Source organism: Chiloscyllium punctatum, chromosome 8 (genome assembly GCF_047496795.1).
Source record: "Chiloscyllium punctatum isolate Juve2018m chromosome 8, sChiPun1.3, whole genome shotgun sequence".
In the NCBI taxonomy this organism is placed as follows: Eukaryota; Metazoa; Chordata; class Chondrichthyes; order Orectolobiformes; family Hemiscylliidae; genus Chiloscyllium; species Chiloscyllium punctatum.
The window spans coordinates 62,301,097-62,318,079 of NC_092746.1; the positions used below are offsets into that span (position 1 = coordinate 62,301,097).

The window sequence follows — 16,983 nt, forward strand, 5'->3', positions numbered from 1 at the left end:
GGTTCAATGAACTGAATACTCCTTATTCAAATGTTTGTATGTTAAAATGTCTTTTACTTTTTGACTGTTTTGGCTGCTTTGAGACATTTAATGATATACAAGAGCCCTGTACATGAGGGAATCTTAGTTAAAGGCTAATTAAAGTATGGGAGCATGGATGTTAATAGGTCTGCTGCTGTCTGATAAAATAAATAACTGAGTTTGAGATGTACAAATTTTACATTAACCAGCCGAAATCAGTGCATCATTACATTTCTGTGCCAAGAAGAGAATCATCAGTGCAGAATAATCAGCATTTAGAGAAAACATTCACCACCAAATATGTTTAAATGCATATATTAAATGTCAAAAGTGACTGAACAGCAAGGACCAAAATAATAGATGTTTGGATTCAGAGTTTCTTTAGTTTCTGTTCTTTTTTTAGAAGAATACAGCGCAGTACAGGCCCTTCGGCCCTCGATGTTGCGCCGATCAAAGCCCACCTAACCTACACGAGCCCACTATCCTCCATATACCTATCCAATGCCCGCTTAAATACCCATAAAGAGGGAGAGTCCACCACTGCTACTGGCAGGGCATTCCATGAACTTACGACTCGCTGAGTGAAGAACCTACCCCTAACATCAGTCCTATATCTACCCCCCCTTAATTTAAAGCTATGCCCCCTTGTAATAGCTGACTCCATACGTGGAAAAAGGTTCTCACTGTCAACCCTATCTAACCCCCTAATCATCTTGTACACCTCTATCAAGTCACCCCTAAACCTTCTTTTCTCCAATGAAAACAACCCCAAGTGCCTCAGCCTTTCCTCATAGGATCTTCCTACCATACCAGGCAACATCCTGGTAAACTTCCTCTGCACCCGTTCCAGTGCCTCCACATCCTTCCTATAGTATGGCGACCAAAACTGCACACAATATTCCAGACGCAGCCGCACCAGAGTCTTATACAACTGCAGCATGACCTCAGGACTCCGGAACTCAATTCCTCTACCAATAAAAGCCAGTACGCCATATGCCTTCTTTACTGCTCTATTTACCTGGGTGGCAACTTTCAGAGATCTGTGTACATGGACACCAAGATCCCTCTGCTCTTCCACACTACCAAATATCCGACCATTAGCCCAGTACCCCATCTTTTTGTTACTCTTACCAAAGTGAATCACCTCACACTTAGCTACATTGAACTCCATTTGCCACCTTTCTGCCCAGCTCTGCAGCTTCTCTATATCCCGCTGTAACCTGCCACATCCTTCCTCACTGTCTACAACTCCTCCGACTTTCGTATCATCCGCAAACTTGCTCACCCAACCTTCTAACCCTTCCTCCAGGTCATTTATAAAAATGACAAACAGCAATGGTCCCAAAACAGATCCTTGCGGAACACCGCTAGTGACGGCACTCCAAGATGAACCTTTGCCATCAACTCCTACCCTCTGTCTTCTTCCAGCCAGCCAATTCCTAATCCAAACCTCCAACTCACCCTCAATGCCATATCTCTGTATTTTCTGCAGTAGCCTACCATGGGGGACCTTATCAAACGCCTTACTAAAATCCATATATACCACATCCACCACTTTCCCTTCATCTACCTCCTTAGACACCTTCTCAAAGAATTCAATAAGGTTTGTGAGGCACGACCTGCCCTTCACAAAACCATGCTGACTATCCTTGATCACATTATTCTTATCCAGATGTGCATAAATCCTATCCCTTACAATTCTCTCTAAGACTTTGCCCACAACAGAAGTGAGACTCACTGGCCTATAGTTACTAGGATTATCCCTACTCCCCTTCTTGAACAAGGGAACCACATTTGCTAGCCTCCAGTCCTCTGGCACTACTCCTGTAGACAAAGAGGACACAAAAATCAAGGCCAATGGCTCTGCAATCTCCTCCCTTGCTTCCCAGAGAATCCTAGGATAAATGCCATCAGGCCCAGGGGACTTATCTATTTTCACCCTTGCCAGAATTTCCAACACCTCTTCTCTACATATCTCAAAGCCATCCATTCTACTTATTCGTGCCTCAGTATTCATATCGACAACAATGTCCTGTTCCTGAGTGAATACTGACGAAAAGTATTTATTCAGTGCCTCCCCAATCTCTTCAGCCTCCACACGCAACTTCCCATTACTATCCTTGATTGGACCTCTTCCTACCCTAGTCATTCTTTTATTCCTAACATACCTATAGAAAGCCTTAGGGTTTTCCCTAATCCTACCAACTAAGGACTTTACATGTCCCCTCCTTGCTGCTCTTAGCTCTCTCTTCAGGTCCTTCCGGGCTACCTTATAACTCTCAATCGCCCCTATTGAACCTTCACGCCTCATCTTTACAAAGGCCGCCCTCTTCCATTTAACAAGGGATTCCAATTCCTTATTAAACCACGGCTCCCTCACACGACCCTTTCCTCCCTGCCTGATAGGTACGTACTTATCAAGGACACTCAATAGTTGCTCCTTGAACAAGTTCCACATATCAATTACGCTCTTGCCTTGGAATCTACTTTTCCAATCCACACATCCTAAGTCATGCCTCACCGCATCATAATTTCCCTGCCCCCAGCTATAACTCTTGCCCTGTAGTACACACTTATCCCTCTCCATCACTAGAGTAAAAATCACCGAATTGTGGTCACTGTCCCCAAAGTGCTCACCTACCTCTAGTTCTAATACCTGGCCTGGTTCGTTACCCAGAACCAAATCCAGTATGGCCTCTTGTTGGCTTATCTACATATTGGGTCAGGAAACTCTCCTGCACACATTGGACAAACACTGACCCATCTAACGAACTTGAGCTATAGCTTTCCCAATCAATATCAGGAAAGTTAAAGTCCCCCATAACAACCACCCTATTACTGTCACTCTTATCCTGAATCATCTTCGCAATCCTTTCTTCAACGATTCTAGGACTATTAGGAGGCCTGTAAAAGACTCCTAAACAGGGTGACCTCACCTCTCCTATTCCAAACCTCAACCCAAACTACCTCAGATGGCAAATCTTCGTCCATCGTCCTTTCCACCGCTGTAATACTATCTTTGACAAGCAAAGCCACACCCCCCCCTCTTTTACCCCCACCTCTGACCCTACTAAAACATTTAAAGCCTGGAGCTTGCAACAGCCAATCCTGTCCCTGATCTAGCCATGTCTCCGTAATAGCCACAACATTGAAGTCCCAGGTACTAACCCACGCTGCAAGTTCACCTACCTTATTTCGTATACTTCTGGCATTAAAGTATACACACTTCAAGCCACTCTTCTGTTTACAGGCACCCTCCTTTAAGATTGATGCCATATTCCTAACCTCCCTACACGCCAGGTCCTGCACCCTAAAGCTACAGTCTGGGTTCCCATGCCCCTGCAGAGTTAGTTTAAACCTCCCCCAAGAGCACTAGCAAACCTCCCCCCAAGGATACTGGTGCCCCTCAGGTTCAGGTGCAGACCATCCTGTTTATAGAGGTCCCACCTTCCCCATAAAGAACCCCAGTTATCCAAATACCGGAATCCCTCCCTCCTGCACCATCCCTGTAGCCACGCATTTAACTGTTCTCTCTCCCTGTTCCTCGACTCTATCACGTGGCACGGGTAACAAACCAGAGACAACAACTCTGTTCGTTCTAACTCTGAGCTTCCAACCTAGCTCCCTAAAAGCCTGTCTAACATCCTCAGCACTCCTCCTACCTATGTCATTGGTGCCAATATGGACCACGACTTCAGGCTGCTCCCCCTCCCCCTTAAGGACCCGGAAAACACGATCAGAGACATCATGTACCCTTGCACCTGGGAGGCAACATACCAAACGTGAGTCTCTCTCGTTCCCACAAAACGGCCTATCTGTGCCCCGAACTATCGAGTCCCCAATTCTTATTGCTCTGCTCTTCTGCACCCTTCCCTTCTGAGTAGCGGGGACAGGCTCCGTGCCAGAGGCCTGAGCCCCGTCACTTACCCCTGGTAAGTCGTCCCCCCCACAAGTATCCAAAACGGTATACTTGTTCTTGAGGGGAACGGCCGCAGGGGGTCCCTGCACTGGCTGCTTCCTCCCAGTCCCCCTCACTGTCACCCATCTATCTGCCATCTTTGGAGTTACTACTTCCCTATAGCTCCGATCTATGACTCCCTCTGCCTCCCGAATGATCCGAAGTTCATCCAACTCCAGCTCCAGTTCCCTAACACGGTCTTGGAGGAGCTGGAGATGGGTGCACTTCCTGCAAGTTCTGCATTACTATATTTCTTGACAATCATAAACATGGTCTGCTAATATTTTGTTCGTACTTACTTTGACAGCTTTAGAAAAGTGGATGTAAATTCCTTGAACTGTTTTTAATTATTCTACCAGTATAACCATTTGGGGGATTTCATGTTGGACTCTAATCAGTCTTGTTACAAAAAGTTCAGTGTTTTATTTATTAGTTGTATGATATCATTGTTAGCACACATTTTTCTATGTGATAGCATGGCAGCAGTGTACAAGCAGAGATGAAAACCTAGGGAAATTGTATTGAGCTACCAATGAATAATTCAGACATTATAGGATTGCCTGCTGACTAGTTTTGGATCAAACATTTATGTTTTCCACTCACAAATTATTAAGTATTTAAGAGCAGAAATATTTTGTTTTGCCTGTATTGAAACAAACTTCAATATTTGAACAGAAGACACAATTCTGCCTATATTTGGTTTTGACTATTGGAAAAGCTCTTCTCTGAATTCCAGATTTGACTATTCTAATGCAATCTTTGCTGGTCTCTCACACACTAACATTCACAAATATTAGATCATCCAAATCTAGAATCCTCTGTCTTAACTGTCAACCACAGTCACCTATCTTTTTTTCTTGAGCTGTCTGAGCCCTAAGCTCTGGAATATTCTCCCAACACCACTCTGTCTCTCTTCTACACTTTCCTCTAAGTCACTCTTGTGATGATGTTGCTGCTTTACCAAGGTTATGTTGTCCTTGTTTTTTTTAAGAGGGGTCACAAAGTTATGGGTTCCCAGATATCTGGGTTTATCGATTTGAAGAAGATATTTTTTTTTTAAAAAACACTTCTGCAATGAAGGGGGAGGTTTCATGCTAAATCTCTGCCATCACTCTCTCCCTCCTGGCAGAACCTAAGTATGATATTACCTTTTCTCCAAGGGGGTGTTTATGGGAACTGTTGCAGGCAACTAGAACAACATCATTAAGCTTGGATAGTCTGTTGGGTTTTCGGATAGTTTAAGTTATTCTGCACTTTGTTCTCTTTTGTTTGTGTTTCATTCCGTACTGTGTCAATAAATTCTGTTTTTTCTTTAAAACTGAGGAGTTTTGACCAGCTGCATCATTCCTGGGATATCCACTCCACACCGACTTAAAACAACTAGAAAAGTTTGAGTCTGGGCTTCCTTCTTGAAATGTTTTGAGGGGGTCTGGCCTGGTCCATAATACTCTTCAAAACTTATATATCTTAGACATCTGACCCAATATCTCATTGGTGCTATAAAACACCTTGAGGCATTATAAGGACGCTTCACAAATATCAGTTTCCATTGCTATGTTATTCCAACAGTTACAGAGATTTATTTTAGCCCGTAATGTTAAGGAACACACATTTATATAACTTTTATTTAAAGATATTGATTATTTCACAATAATATGAGGCTGTGTGCCCCTTTTTATTTGAAGGGATAATTGTTTGCAAAGCATCAATAATAAAATATGCATTTCTAGAGCAACTTCATCATAATTAAAACATCCAGGACACTTAACAGGAACATAAAGTCATAGAGTCATAGAAATGTACAGCATGGAAATAACCCTTTTAGTCCAACTTGTCCATGCCAACCAGATATCCTAAATTAATCCCGTCACATTTGCAAGCACTTGGCCCATATCTCTCCAAACCCTTCCTATTCATAAAACCATCCAGATGCCTTTCAAATGTTGTAATTGTACCAGCCTCCACCACTTCCTCTCGCAGCTCATTCTATACATGCACCACCCTCTGCATGAAAAGGTTGCCCCTTAGGTCTCTTAAACCTTTCCCCTCTCACCCTAAACCTATACCCTCTAGTTCTGGACTCCCCCACCCCAGGAAAAAGACCTTGTCTATTTATCCTATCCATGCCCCTCATGATTTTATAAGCCCCTATAAGGTCACCCCTCAGCCTCCAACACTCCAGGAAAAACAGCCCCAGCCTGTTCAGCCTCTCCCTTCATCTCACATCCTCCAATCCTGGAAACATCTTTGTAAATCTTTTCTGAACCCTTTCAAGTTTCACAATATCCTTCCAATAGGAAGGAGACCAGAATTGCACACAATATTCAATAGTGGCCTAACCAATGTCCTGTACAGCTGCAACATGACCTCCCAACTCCTGACCTCAATGCTCTGACCAATAAAGGAAAGCAAATCAAACGCCTTGGACAAAATTTACACTGAATCATATAAAGACATTTTAAAAAAAACACATGTCCAAAACAACCAGCATGTCAGAGAGCATAAACAGGGAAAGAAAATATGTTCTAACTCTGTTCTGATAAACAATGACATTCTTTCCGAATTACTTGTTCTACCTTTGTACTAACCATTTTCAATTCATACACTAAGATGCCCAAATCCCTTTGCATCTCAGAGCTCCACAATCTCTCACCATTTAGATAATATGGCTCTTTTTAATTTTCTTGCCAAAATGGACAATTTCACATTTCAAGTGACAATCTATTTGCTAGGTCTTCACCCATTCACTTATCTTTTCTTTATCCTTTTGTAGCTTTCTTATGACTTCCTTATAACTTAATTTTCTACTTTTCTGTTTGTCATTGGCAAGCAACATCCATGACATTTGGTCCCTTCTTTCAAATTGTAAACTTGGAGTTGATGTCTTAGCATTGATCCTTGGGCATACCACTTGTTACGTCTTGCCAATCTAAAGATGATCCTTTTATGCCTACCTTTTATTTCCTGTTAATAGTCAATTTGCTACCCCCATATTATGAGACTTTTATTTCCTGCAATAACTTTTGACATGGCATTTTATCAAATACCTTCTGGAAATCCTAGTACAATGCATTCACCAGTTCCCTTTTATGCACAGCACATGTTACTCCCTCAAAGAATTCCAATAAATTGATAAAACATGATCTTTCTTTCACACAATTTTTTTGATTCTGCCGATTATCTTCAACTATTCTAAATGCCTTACTATAAGATCTTTAATAATAGTGTCTAACATCTCTTGAGTGACAGACGTTTTGCTCACTGGTATGTAGTTCCCTGTTTTCTGAATTTTTGCTTCTTGAATAACAAAGTTTCATTTGTTATTGATCTCCCCAACGCTGTGGTAATCTCCCCTTCCCACCTGATGCCTCCAGGCTCATAGTCCCCCAATCCCACACAACTCATTTCTACCTTCTTCCCAAAATTCACACCCAGGACCTCCCAGACAGACTCATTGTTTCTGCTTCCTGATGCCCCATACAACCCATCTCTTCCTACCTCAACTCGATTTTTTTCTGCCCTTGTCCATTTTGTTCTCATTTGAATCCTAATTCCTTCATGTCAGTTTCAGAATACCAGTTTGCAGGCTCCAGCTGCCTCCTCTTTATCATGGGCATGCAATCCCTTTACATGTCCATCCCCCATCAGGATGGTCTCAGGGCTTTCCACCTCTTGCTGGAAGAAAGGCCTGAACAATCCCATCCAGCATCACCCTCCTCCGCTTGGCAGAGCTCATCCGCACTGTAAATTTTTAAAAACTCTTCTCACTTTCTTCAAGTCAAAGGGGTGGCCATGGATATAGGCTTGAGCCCCAGTAATGCCTGTTTCTTTGTAGGGTATATGGAACATTCCTTGTACCAGTGCTACTCCGGCAGCCCCCCTCCAACAAATCTCTAAACTGATGATATCATCAGTGCTGTTTCCCTTTCTTGTCCAGAATTGGAAAAGTTAATCAATTTCGCTTCCAATTTCCATCCCGCTCTCACCTTCACCTGGTCAATCTCTGACTCCTCTCTTCGCTTCCTCTACGTCTCTGTTTCCATTCCTGGGGATAGGCTGGGCCCACCAATATTCACTACAAACCAACCAACTTCCACAGTTACCTTGACGATACATCCTCACACCCTGATTTCTGCAAAGACACTATTCCATTCTCCGCTGCATCTGTCCTAATGCTTCAACAAGGGGCATCCAAAATGTCCACCTTCTTCCTCAACCCAAGGACTCCTCAGCACCATAGCTGACAGGGTCCTCAGCTGGGTTCAATCCGTCTCCAGCACTTCAGCCCTCAGCCCCTCTCTTCCCTCCCAAAACAGAGTTAGGATCCCCCTTGTCCTCACCGACCATCCCACTGGCATTCTCCTCCAAAGGATCATTAACTGCCATTTTCACCACCTCCAGTGGGTTACCACCATCAGACAAATATTCCTCTTCCCTCCCATGTCAGCCTTCCACAAGGACCTTTCCCTTTGGGACATCCTAGTCCACTCCTCCTTCACTTTCAACACCCACCCACATTCTCACTGCACCTTCCCCTGCAGGGGGAGAAGATGTAACACCTGCCCATTTACCTCCTCTACCTTCACTACCCAAGGGCCCAGACACACCTTGCAGGTGGAGCAGCGCTTCACCTGCACTTCACAATCTAGTCTACTGCATTCGCTGCTCACAATATGTTCTCATCTATATTGGGGAAATGAAGTGTAGGCTGGATGAAAGCACTGCAAAACACCTACAACTGTGTCTGCAAAAAAGACTTCCAGTTTCCTGTCACTTCAACACACCCTTGTTCAGTTCCAACATCTCCATCTCAGGCCTACTGCAGTGCTCTTGAATAGCTCAGTACAAACTGGAAGAACAGCACCTCATTTTCTGCTTGGGAAGTCTACAACTTTCTGGACTCAATATCAAGTTCAACAATTTTATGGCTTGAGGCCCCCTCTCCCACGTTCTTATCCCAGCCTCTATACACCAAGCCTTGTTATCACATGGTCTACTATTACACACACCCATTGCTAGCCACCGACATTCCCATTGGCAGCTATTCATTCTCCTAAGTTGACTACCATCTGCTCCTTTGTCTGTCCAACTGTTCTGGTCTCTCTTCGCGCTCTATCTCCATATATTGTTTACTCCTGAACCTCTCCTTCATTCTGTCTTCAGCATAAACACTAACTTTTCTGAGCTACCATCAGGTCCAAAGAAGGGGCTCTGAAACTTTAACTCTGATCTCTCTCCATAAATACTTCCAGACTTGTTTGTTTCCAGCAATTTTTATTTTTGTTTCTGGTTTCCAGATGCGGCAATTCTTCTGTTTTTCATTTGCTATTTTCTAATCTAATGGAATCTTCCTCAAATGTAGGGAACTTTGCAAAATTAAAATCAATATTTCAACTATCTCAGTATTCTTTCAAGACCTCAAAATAAAATCCATCAGAACCACAGTAATTTTCAGCTTGCAGATTCAACAATTTACTTAGGACCAGCTCCCCGATGACTGTAATTTTCTGAGGTTCCTTTCTCTTTTCCATTTACTGATTTACAGCACTTACTGGGAGGTTATCTGCACCCTCTTATTGTATAGACCAATATAACATAATTGTTCGATTAATTTGCCAACTCTTTATTTTCCATTGTTGATTCCCCTTACTCACTTTCTATAGGACCTGTTGTCACTTTGTTTCATCTTTTCCTTTTCAAATGTCCATGGAAATGCTTACTTTGCCTTTTATATTTCTTGATAACGTTCTCTTATACTTCATTTTTCCCTCTTGATTAATCTTATAGTCATTCTATTCTTTTTATAGTGTGTCCAATCTGCATTCAAAACAAATATGCTCACCGTACTGGCGTAACATTTGCCTGTATTCAAAAACAATATATGCTCACCGTGTTGGTATAACATTTGTCTGGACTACATCGTTGACACGATTTATGCTGAAAAATAAAGTTTCTTGTTGTTTAATTACCTGTCTATGATAGCACACATGTCAATGTTAACATTGGTGAACTGCCCCAGTTTTCCTTGCTCAACGGCATGTAAGTCAACCAGTTGATCATCCACATGAAGAAGTTGCATGCAGCCTTGAAAGGAACGTCGAGAGAGACTCGGTTTTGTGTTGTTCGGTAGAACTGGGTAACCTGAAATAACAAACGGTATACAATTTTTCTTGGTACACAAACTTTGTTCACAAACTAACAATTCCAGAACATTTATATCATTACAATTCTTCTTCAGTTCTTAAGATTCCAATGCTAACGTGCTATGTCACTTGTGACAAAACAAAAGGATTAATTGCTAATGCAAGATTCACGTTTATATCACTGATACTCTTACATTGAACAGAATATACAATCCTTTAATGAAGAAGTAATTTGGTCTGTATATGCCAACCATACCTCAATGTAATTAGCTGAAGAGTCATGACAATGATAAGGGACTTAATTAGTTAGGTTTCATTACAATATCCATTGATTTTAAAATGGATTTAACATTTGAGTTAAATAGTTACCTGTTGTGGCCTTAATTGACCACAGAAACTACATCTCACAATTTTGGCTATGTCATTAGAAGACAATACAACAGAAGGCAAAGATAATTTGCTGTACCATGGCTATGTCTAATACAGTGAAAAATATTTATATAAATGATTGTCACTGTACATTCAAATGCAATTTATTAGTTAATGTGCTTTCAGATTTGGAAATGGAAGGTGTTACATTGATGCAAGTGCTGCAAATATAATTTTGAAAAATTTGTACAATAGACATTATATTATCTTAGTCCCTGACTTAGAAATGCCATATGGAAACTCATACCGCCTTTTTCCCAATTACTTAAAGATGATGTGCAGTAGATGAAAGTTCAATCTTTTGATCCAAGGTGACATTTTTGTGACAGGTGACAGGACCAGGGGAAGATGGACAGACATGCACCAGAAAGGATGAGAGGAAAGTTTGAAGAATGTGCAGCTCAGGCTGCCAAGTGATGTGATGGTTGAGCTGGCAAAAAGTGCAGAGCTGTGTTCAGGTCCTCAACTAGCAGCACAGTGAGGCAATAGGCATGTTTGGATGCACTAGTGTTCAAAAGGAGGTTGGCTATGTAAAGGAAGAGGTCTATCATTGCAGTTTTCTCATCATGTGCATTCAAGAAAGACAGATATATCATACACACAAGTCAACAGAATAGCAGGAATCTTGAATTTAAAGCAAGAAAGCTCCAATTACAGGAGGTGCAGGTCAATGGTTTCTAGGAAGGGTTGAGTGAAAGTGAAAGCAGATAAAGGACTTTGGAGGGAGGCTTCAAATAACAGCAATAATATCATGGATGAGGGTGAAAGAGTTGAATGCAAAAGATGAAAGGTATGTCACCAGTTCTGGGTCAAGCGTGATGTCAATTGTTCCAGCATAATTAGGGGAAACAGCGATGTTAGGATGTCAAATGAAATGAGAGAAAACATAGATCAGTGTCTAGAATTTTAGAAACAAACAAGGGTGTTAAAGGAAATAGAGGAAGACAATGTAGACACCCGAACCATAACCTTTCAGAGTTCCATAGATACAGGAGCTGTCCCTCTGGATTTGAAAATTGCATGAGTCCATTCACTTGTTCAGCAGGATGAAAGAGGAAAACCAGGGAATTACACAACAGTTAGCCTAACATCTGTGTTGGGGAAATTGATAGAGTCTGTAATTATAGATGGGTTAACTGAGGAAGGGTCACTAGATCTGAAACATTAACTCTGATTTCTCTTCACAGATGCTGCCAGACTGCTCAGCTTTTCCAACAATTTGTTTGTTTCCAATATATAGCTTCCGCAGTTCTTTCAGTTTTGACTAGAATTGTAGATTTAATTAAGGTCAACTTTAATGATATGAGGCTGAGACTGTCCACAGTAAACTGAGAAAAACTGCTAATAGGTAAAACAACCGAAGAGCAGTGGGCAATGTTTAAGGAAACATTTAACACAAGACAAAAAAAAATTTAAACTCTTGAGAGAGAAAACCCCAATTCAAAGCAAAAACAGTCAGAGACTATTAAAGACATCAGGGACAATAGCAAACTAAAAGACTGCCTTACAGGAAGTCAAAAAACAGCACAGATCCTGTAATGGGGATGATATAAAGAGCAGCAAAGGGCCAGAAAGCAGCTTAAAAGAGCTAATAAAAAGGTTATGAAAGGAATCTTGTCAGGGATATCAATAAGAAGAAATATTATAGTTATGCAAAAGGAGCAAAATTAGCCCACCAAAGACTGAAAGTGGAGATATTATCGATGTCTCTGGTGAATGGCCAACATGCTGAATAATTATTTTTTCTCAGTATTTACAGCAGAAAAGGAGGATGGCTTGTCAGAAGACCTGAGAAAATTAATAGTGGATCAAAGACAGGGATTGAGTAAAATTAGCGTAAGTAAAACATTGATCATGAGGAAATGAATGAAACCATGAGCGACAAATGCCTGAGACTTTATGGTTTCCATCCAAGAGTGTTAAGGAGATAGATGAGGATATTGTAGACACTCTAATTTCTTAGAGTTCCATAGATACAGGAGTTGTGCCTCTAGTTTGGAAAATTGCACATGTCACTCCACTTTTTAAGAAGGGCGAAAGAGGAAAATCAAGAAATTACAGTCTCATTTCTTTGGTGGGGAAATTGGTGGACTCTGTAATTATGGAGAGGATAACTAAATGCCTTGATAAGTTTTAGTTAATCAGTGACAGCCAGCATAGATTCATGACAGATAGGTCATGCGTGACAAATCTCATTTAATTTTTTTGAAGAGATGATGAAGGTAGTGGACGAGGGAATGTCTATGGATGTTGTGTATGTGGACTTTCAAAAGGCATTTGATAAAGTCCACATTAGAAACTGTTAACTAAAGTGGAAACCCATGGATTGTGGGGAAATTATTGACATTGGTTGCCTGGCAGGTGACAGAAAGTAGGGATAATGAGTAGGTAGGAGAAAGTGAGGACTGCAGATGCTGGAGATCAGAGCTGAAAAATATGTTGCTGGAAAAGTGCAGCATCCAAGGAGCAGGATAACCGATGTTTCGGGCATAAGCCCTTCTTCAGGAATCGATGAAGGGCTTATGCCCTGAAGAAGGCTTATGCCCAAAACGTTGATTCTCCTGCTCCTTGGATGCTGCCTGACCTGCTACACTTTTCCAGCAACACATTTTTCAGCTTCTTCAATTATTTGTTGCAACTATAAACCACAGTTGGAGTTTTGTTTGTTTAACTTACTTTTCAAAGTAATTTTACAGTTGGTTGAAAATTTGTACAAGATTTAAAATCAATCGCAAATTTTTGTGGTGAAGTGGTAGTGACCACCTCTGGGTTAGGAGGTCTTGATTCAGGTCTTTTCGGCTGCAGAGGTGTGTCATAACATGTTTGAACAGGTTACCTTTTTTAAAAAAGACTCAAAAAAGCCAAATAGGATTGTCCAAAAAGTTTGCTTTTTCCCTGCAAATGTATAATTATGAATTATGCATATTTAATACAGAGAGATTACTTCAAAGAATTGATAAGATGATAGTTCTCATGTCCTTTCCAATCTATCACAATTCTGTGGTGGGGCAAAACTAGCAACAAGAGTTGATATAGCTAATTTCGATATTGGTTTTGCTTGTGTCAGGATCACAAACCCACGGCATCATTATATCATGCAACCAGTAGCAAATGTTTGCCTCTCATTCCTGAAGAAGGGCTTATGCCCGAAATGTTGATTCTTCTGCTCTTCAGATGCTGCCTGATCTGCTGCGCTTTTCCAGCAACACATTTTTCAGCTCTGATCTCCAGCATCTGCAGTCCTCACTATCTCCTAGTTGATTTTAACCTACCGCGAATCTTCTTGCAAGGATGCCTTCCTTGAAGAAGCTCTCTTCCTCCATTCCTGAAGAAGGGCTTATGCCCGAAACGTCGATTCTCCTGCTCTATAATTAGTAGTTACTCAAACTGGCAGGACATGACCAGTGGTGTCCCATAAGAATCTGTGTTTGGGCCTCAATTATTCACATAATTTATTAAAAACTATCATAATGGCATGGAAAGTTACATATGGTGTAGATGATAACATGAAATTACAGAGGGATACTGATGGGCTGGGTGAATGGGCAAAACAATGGCCAATGGAATTATAAGCAAGTATGAGGTTATGTGTTTTCGACTGAGAAAGGTTAGATCTGGGAACTTTCTAGATGGCATGAAGTTAAATACAATGGATGTCCAAATAGAGTTGTGATTTCAGGTACATAGATGTTTAAAATGTCACAAGAAAGCTCAGAAAGTAATCAAGAAGGCAAATGGAATATTTGCCTTGATATCTAGAGGAATGGAGTACAAGGTTGCAGAAGTTATGCTGGAGTGTACAAAACCCTAGTTAGGCTTCACTTGCAGTTCTGTGAGCAGATCGAAGCACCACTGGTGGGGCTTTATAATAGACACCGCAGAGGGTGTGCAGGATTTTCATCTTTCACAATTTGGCATTGCATAGGGGGAAAGAATTATCAATCCAGGACATAAAGGAGTTGTTAATCATTCAGATGAGAATGATAAGAACCTTATGAGGCAGAAAACAGAGATCTCTTGTCAGCTCTCCAAGAGTCAAAAGCTCTAGGGAGACCTGCCAGAGATGTCAGAAACAACCTCACCTGCAATTATTTGGAACACAAGTGATACATATTGGATGTAGGTTTGCTCGCTGAGCTGAAAGGTTCATTTCCAGATGTTTCGTTACCTTATTAGGTAACATCTTCAGTGTGTAACATCTTCACTCAATAAAACTTCAGAAATCTAGACAAATAAATAAGACCGACTTCCAAAAAATGAAACCAGATGGATCCAACACACCACACTTCTATGGATTACCCAAAATTCACAAACTAGGAGCCCCCCTCAGACCCATAGTCTCGCTACCTGGAACACCAAGTTACAGATTGACCAAGGAGCTACACGAAAGACTAAAACACATAGTAGAAGGCTCACACCACTCCATCCACTCCACCCATCAAAGACACTAAGAGAGAAGAGGATGAAATAATGGTCTCCTTTAATGTAACAGCTCTATTTACTTCAATCAACATTAACCTGACCAAGGAAACACTGACTACACTATTAGAAGACCCAAAGACACATACACCAAATGGCACTAACTTCATCAACAAGGAGAATATCATCAAGCCAGTGGACCTATGCCTTACCACCCACTTTACCTTCAACAACAAAACCTACAGACAAACCAACGGAACACCCATGGGATCTCTGATATCAGAGTTCTTTAGCAGAGGCTTTAATGCAGAGAATCAAACAAACAACTCTGCCAACCATCCAACCCAAACTCTGGGTCCGCGACGTGGATGACACCTTTGTCATCACTAAATGAAACAAGCTCGAGGAAACCTTCAAGACCATCAATAATACCCTTATTGGCATAAAATTCACTAAAGAGGAGGAAAACAACAACAAACTGCCATTCCTCGATGTCACAGTAGAGTGAACAGCCAATGAGAAACTTCAAACCAGGGTCTACAGAAAAACAACACATTCGGACCAAATATTGAACTACAGAAGCAATAACCCCAACACTCACAAATGAAGCTGCATCAGGACATTATTTCAATGAGCCAACACACACTGCAGCACAGAGGAACTACGCTGAGCAGAGGAAAATCACCGATACCATGTATTCAAAAAGAATGGGTACCCAATGAACACAGTCCACCGATTTCTCAGCAACAAACCCAAACAAGCAAACAAAACATGTCCAGAAACCCTACCATTCTCCCCTACATCAAAGACATCTCAAAAATGACCGCCAGACTACTCAGACCCCTTGGCATCCTGGTAGCCCACAAACCCACCAATCCACTAAAACAGCAGCCAATGAACTTGAAAGACCCTATACAGACAATGAGCAAAACTAACATCATTTAAAAAATACCATGCAAGGACTGTAACAAACACTACCTTGGACAAACAGACAGAAAACTAGCCACCAGGATACATGAACACCAACTTGCCACAAAAAGACATGACCTTCTCTCACTAGTATCATCACATATGGATGAGGAAGGACACCACTACAATTGGGACAACACATCCATCCTAGGACAAGCCAAACAAAGACACACACGAGAATTCCAAGAAGCAAGAATTGGAACTCTATCAACAAACACATCGAGTTAGACCCCATCTACCACCCCCTGAAAAAAGGAACAGGGGGTGACTTCACCAAAAGAAATAACATCACCACAGGAAGTGACATCGCCAACCCAAAGAAAACCAAGCATATAAATTTAAAGCAGGAATGTTCAGCATTGCTTTGCATGAGGCCCACTGAAGATATTACCTAGTAGGGTAATGAAAGGTCTGGAAATAACCTTTCAGCTCAGTGAGCAAACCTATATCCAAAACCTCAACCTGATACATATACCTGTCCTTCATTCCCAGGACTGAAAATTGCAGCATTTCCCCAGGTAATCACTCTTGGTATCCTGCAGTATTTGACACCACTACCTATATGTGGAAATAGGAAGGGATGTTTGAGGAGTTTTGCTCCTTTGTCTTGTTATTTTTTCCTGCTTCATCTAATGATCAGAAGTTACACTGTACAATATGTGCAGAAGAGATACCGTTCTTTGATATCAAGATTTATCAAGATTTATAGCATGTTCACAAGAAAGTGTTCCAAAATTCGGTCAGATATAATAACAAGGACCTTAGAAGCTTATGCAGGTAAATTTGCTCCTTCCAGAAGCTAGAGTAAGAACTACAGGTTATGTGTAACATCAGTTGCATTGGTGGAGACAATGTCACATGACATTACCCACTTCAGAACCTTATAAAATAAATAACTTTGTTCCTTCTGATTGTGCCTACATCTACCAACCTTGATCGAGAAATTCCTCACTGTACGACAGCTCTACTTCCCAGAGCACCAAGGTGAAAGGGACAATTTTCACATGGATGAAAAGAGATGGCTCCACCCTGAGGATACTGTCT

At 41.4% G+C, this 16,983-nt stretch overlaps 1 protein-coding gene across 1 annotated transcript in view; it reads right to left on the minus strand.

The window, feature by feature from the left end:
- LOC140480594 (contactin-associated protein-like 2) overlaps positions 1–16,983 on the minus strand; it is a 2,042,618-nt gene that overhangs the window by 984,513 nt on the left and 1,041,122 nt on the right. Inside the window, exon 10 of the mRNA XM_072575654.1 lies at positions 9,949–10,120. Within this exon, the coding sequence (XP_072431755.1) occupies positions 9,949–10,120 (172 nt within the window). The remainder of the gene's footprint in view (positions 1–9,948; positions 10,121–16,983) is intronic.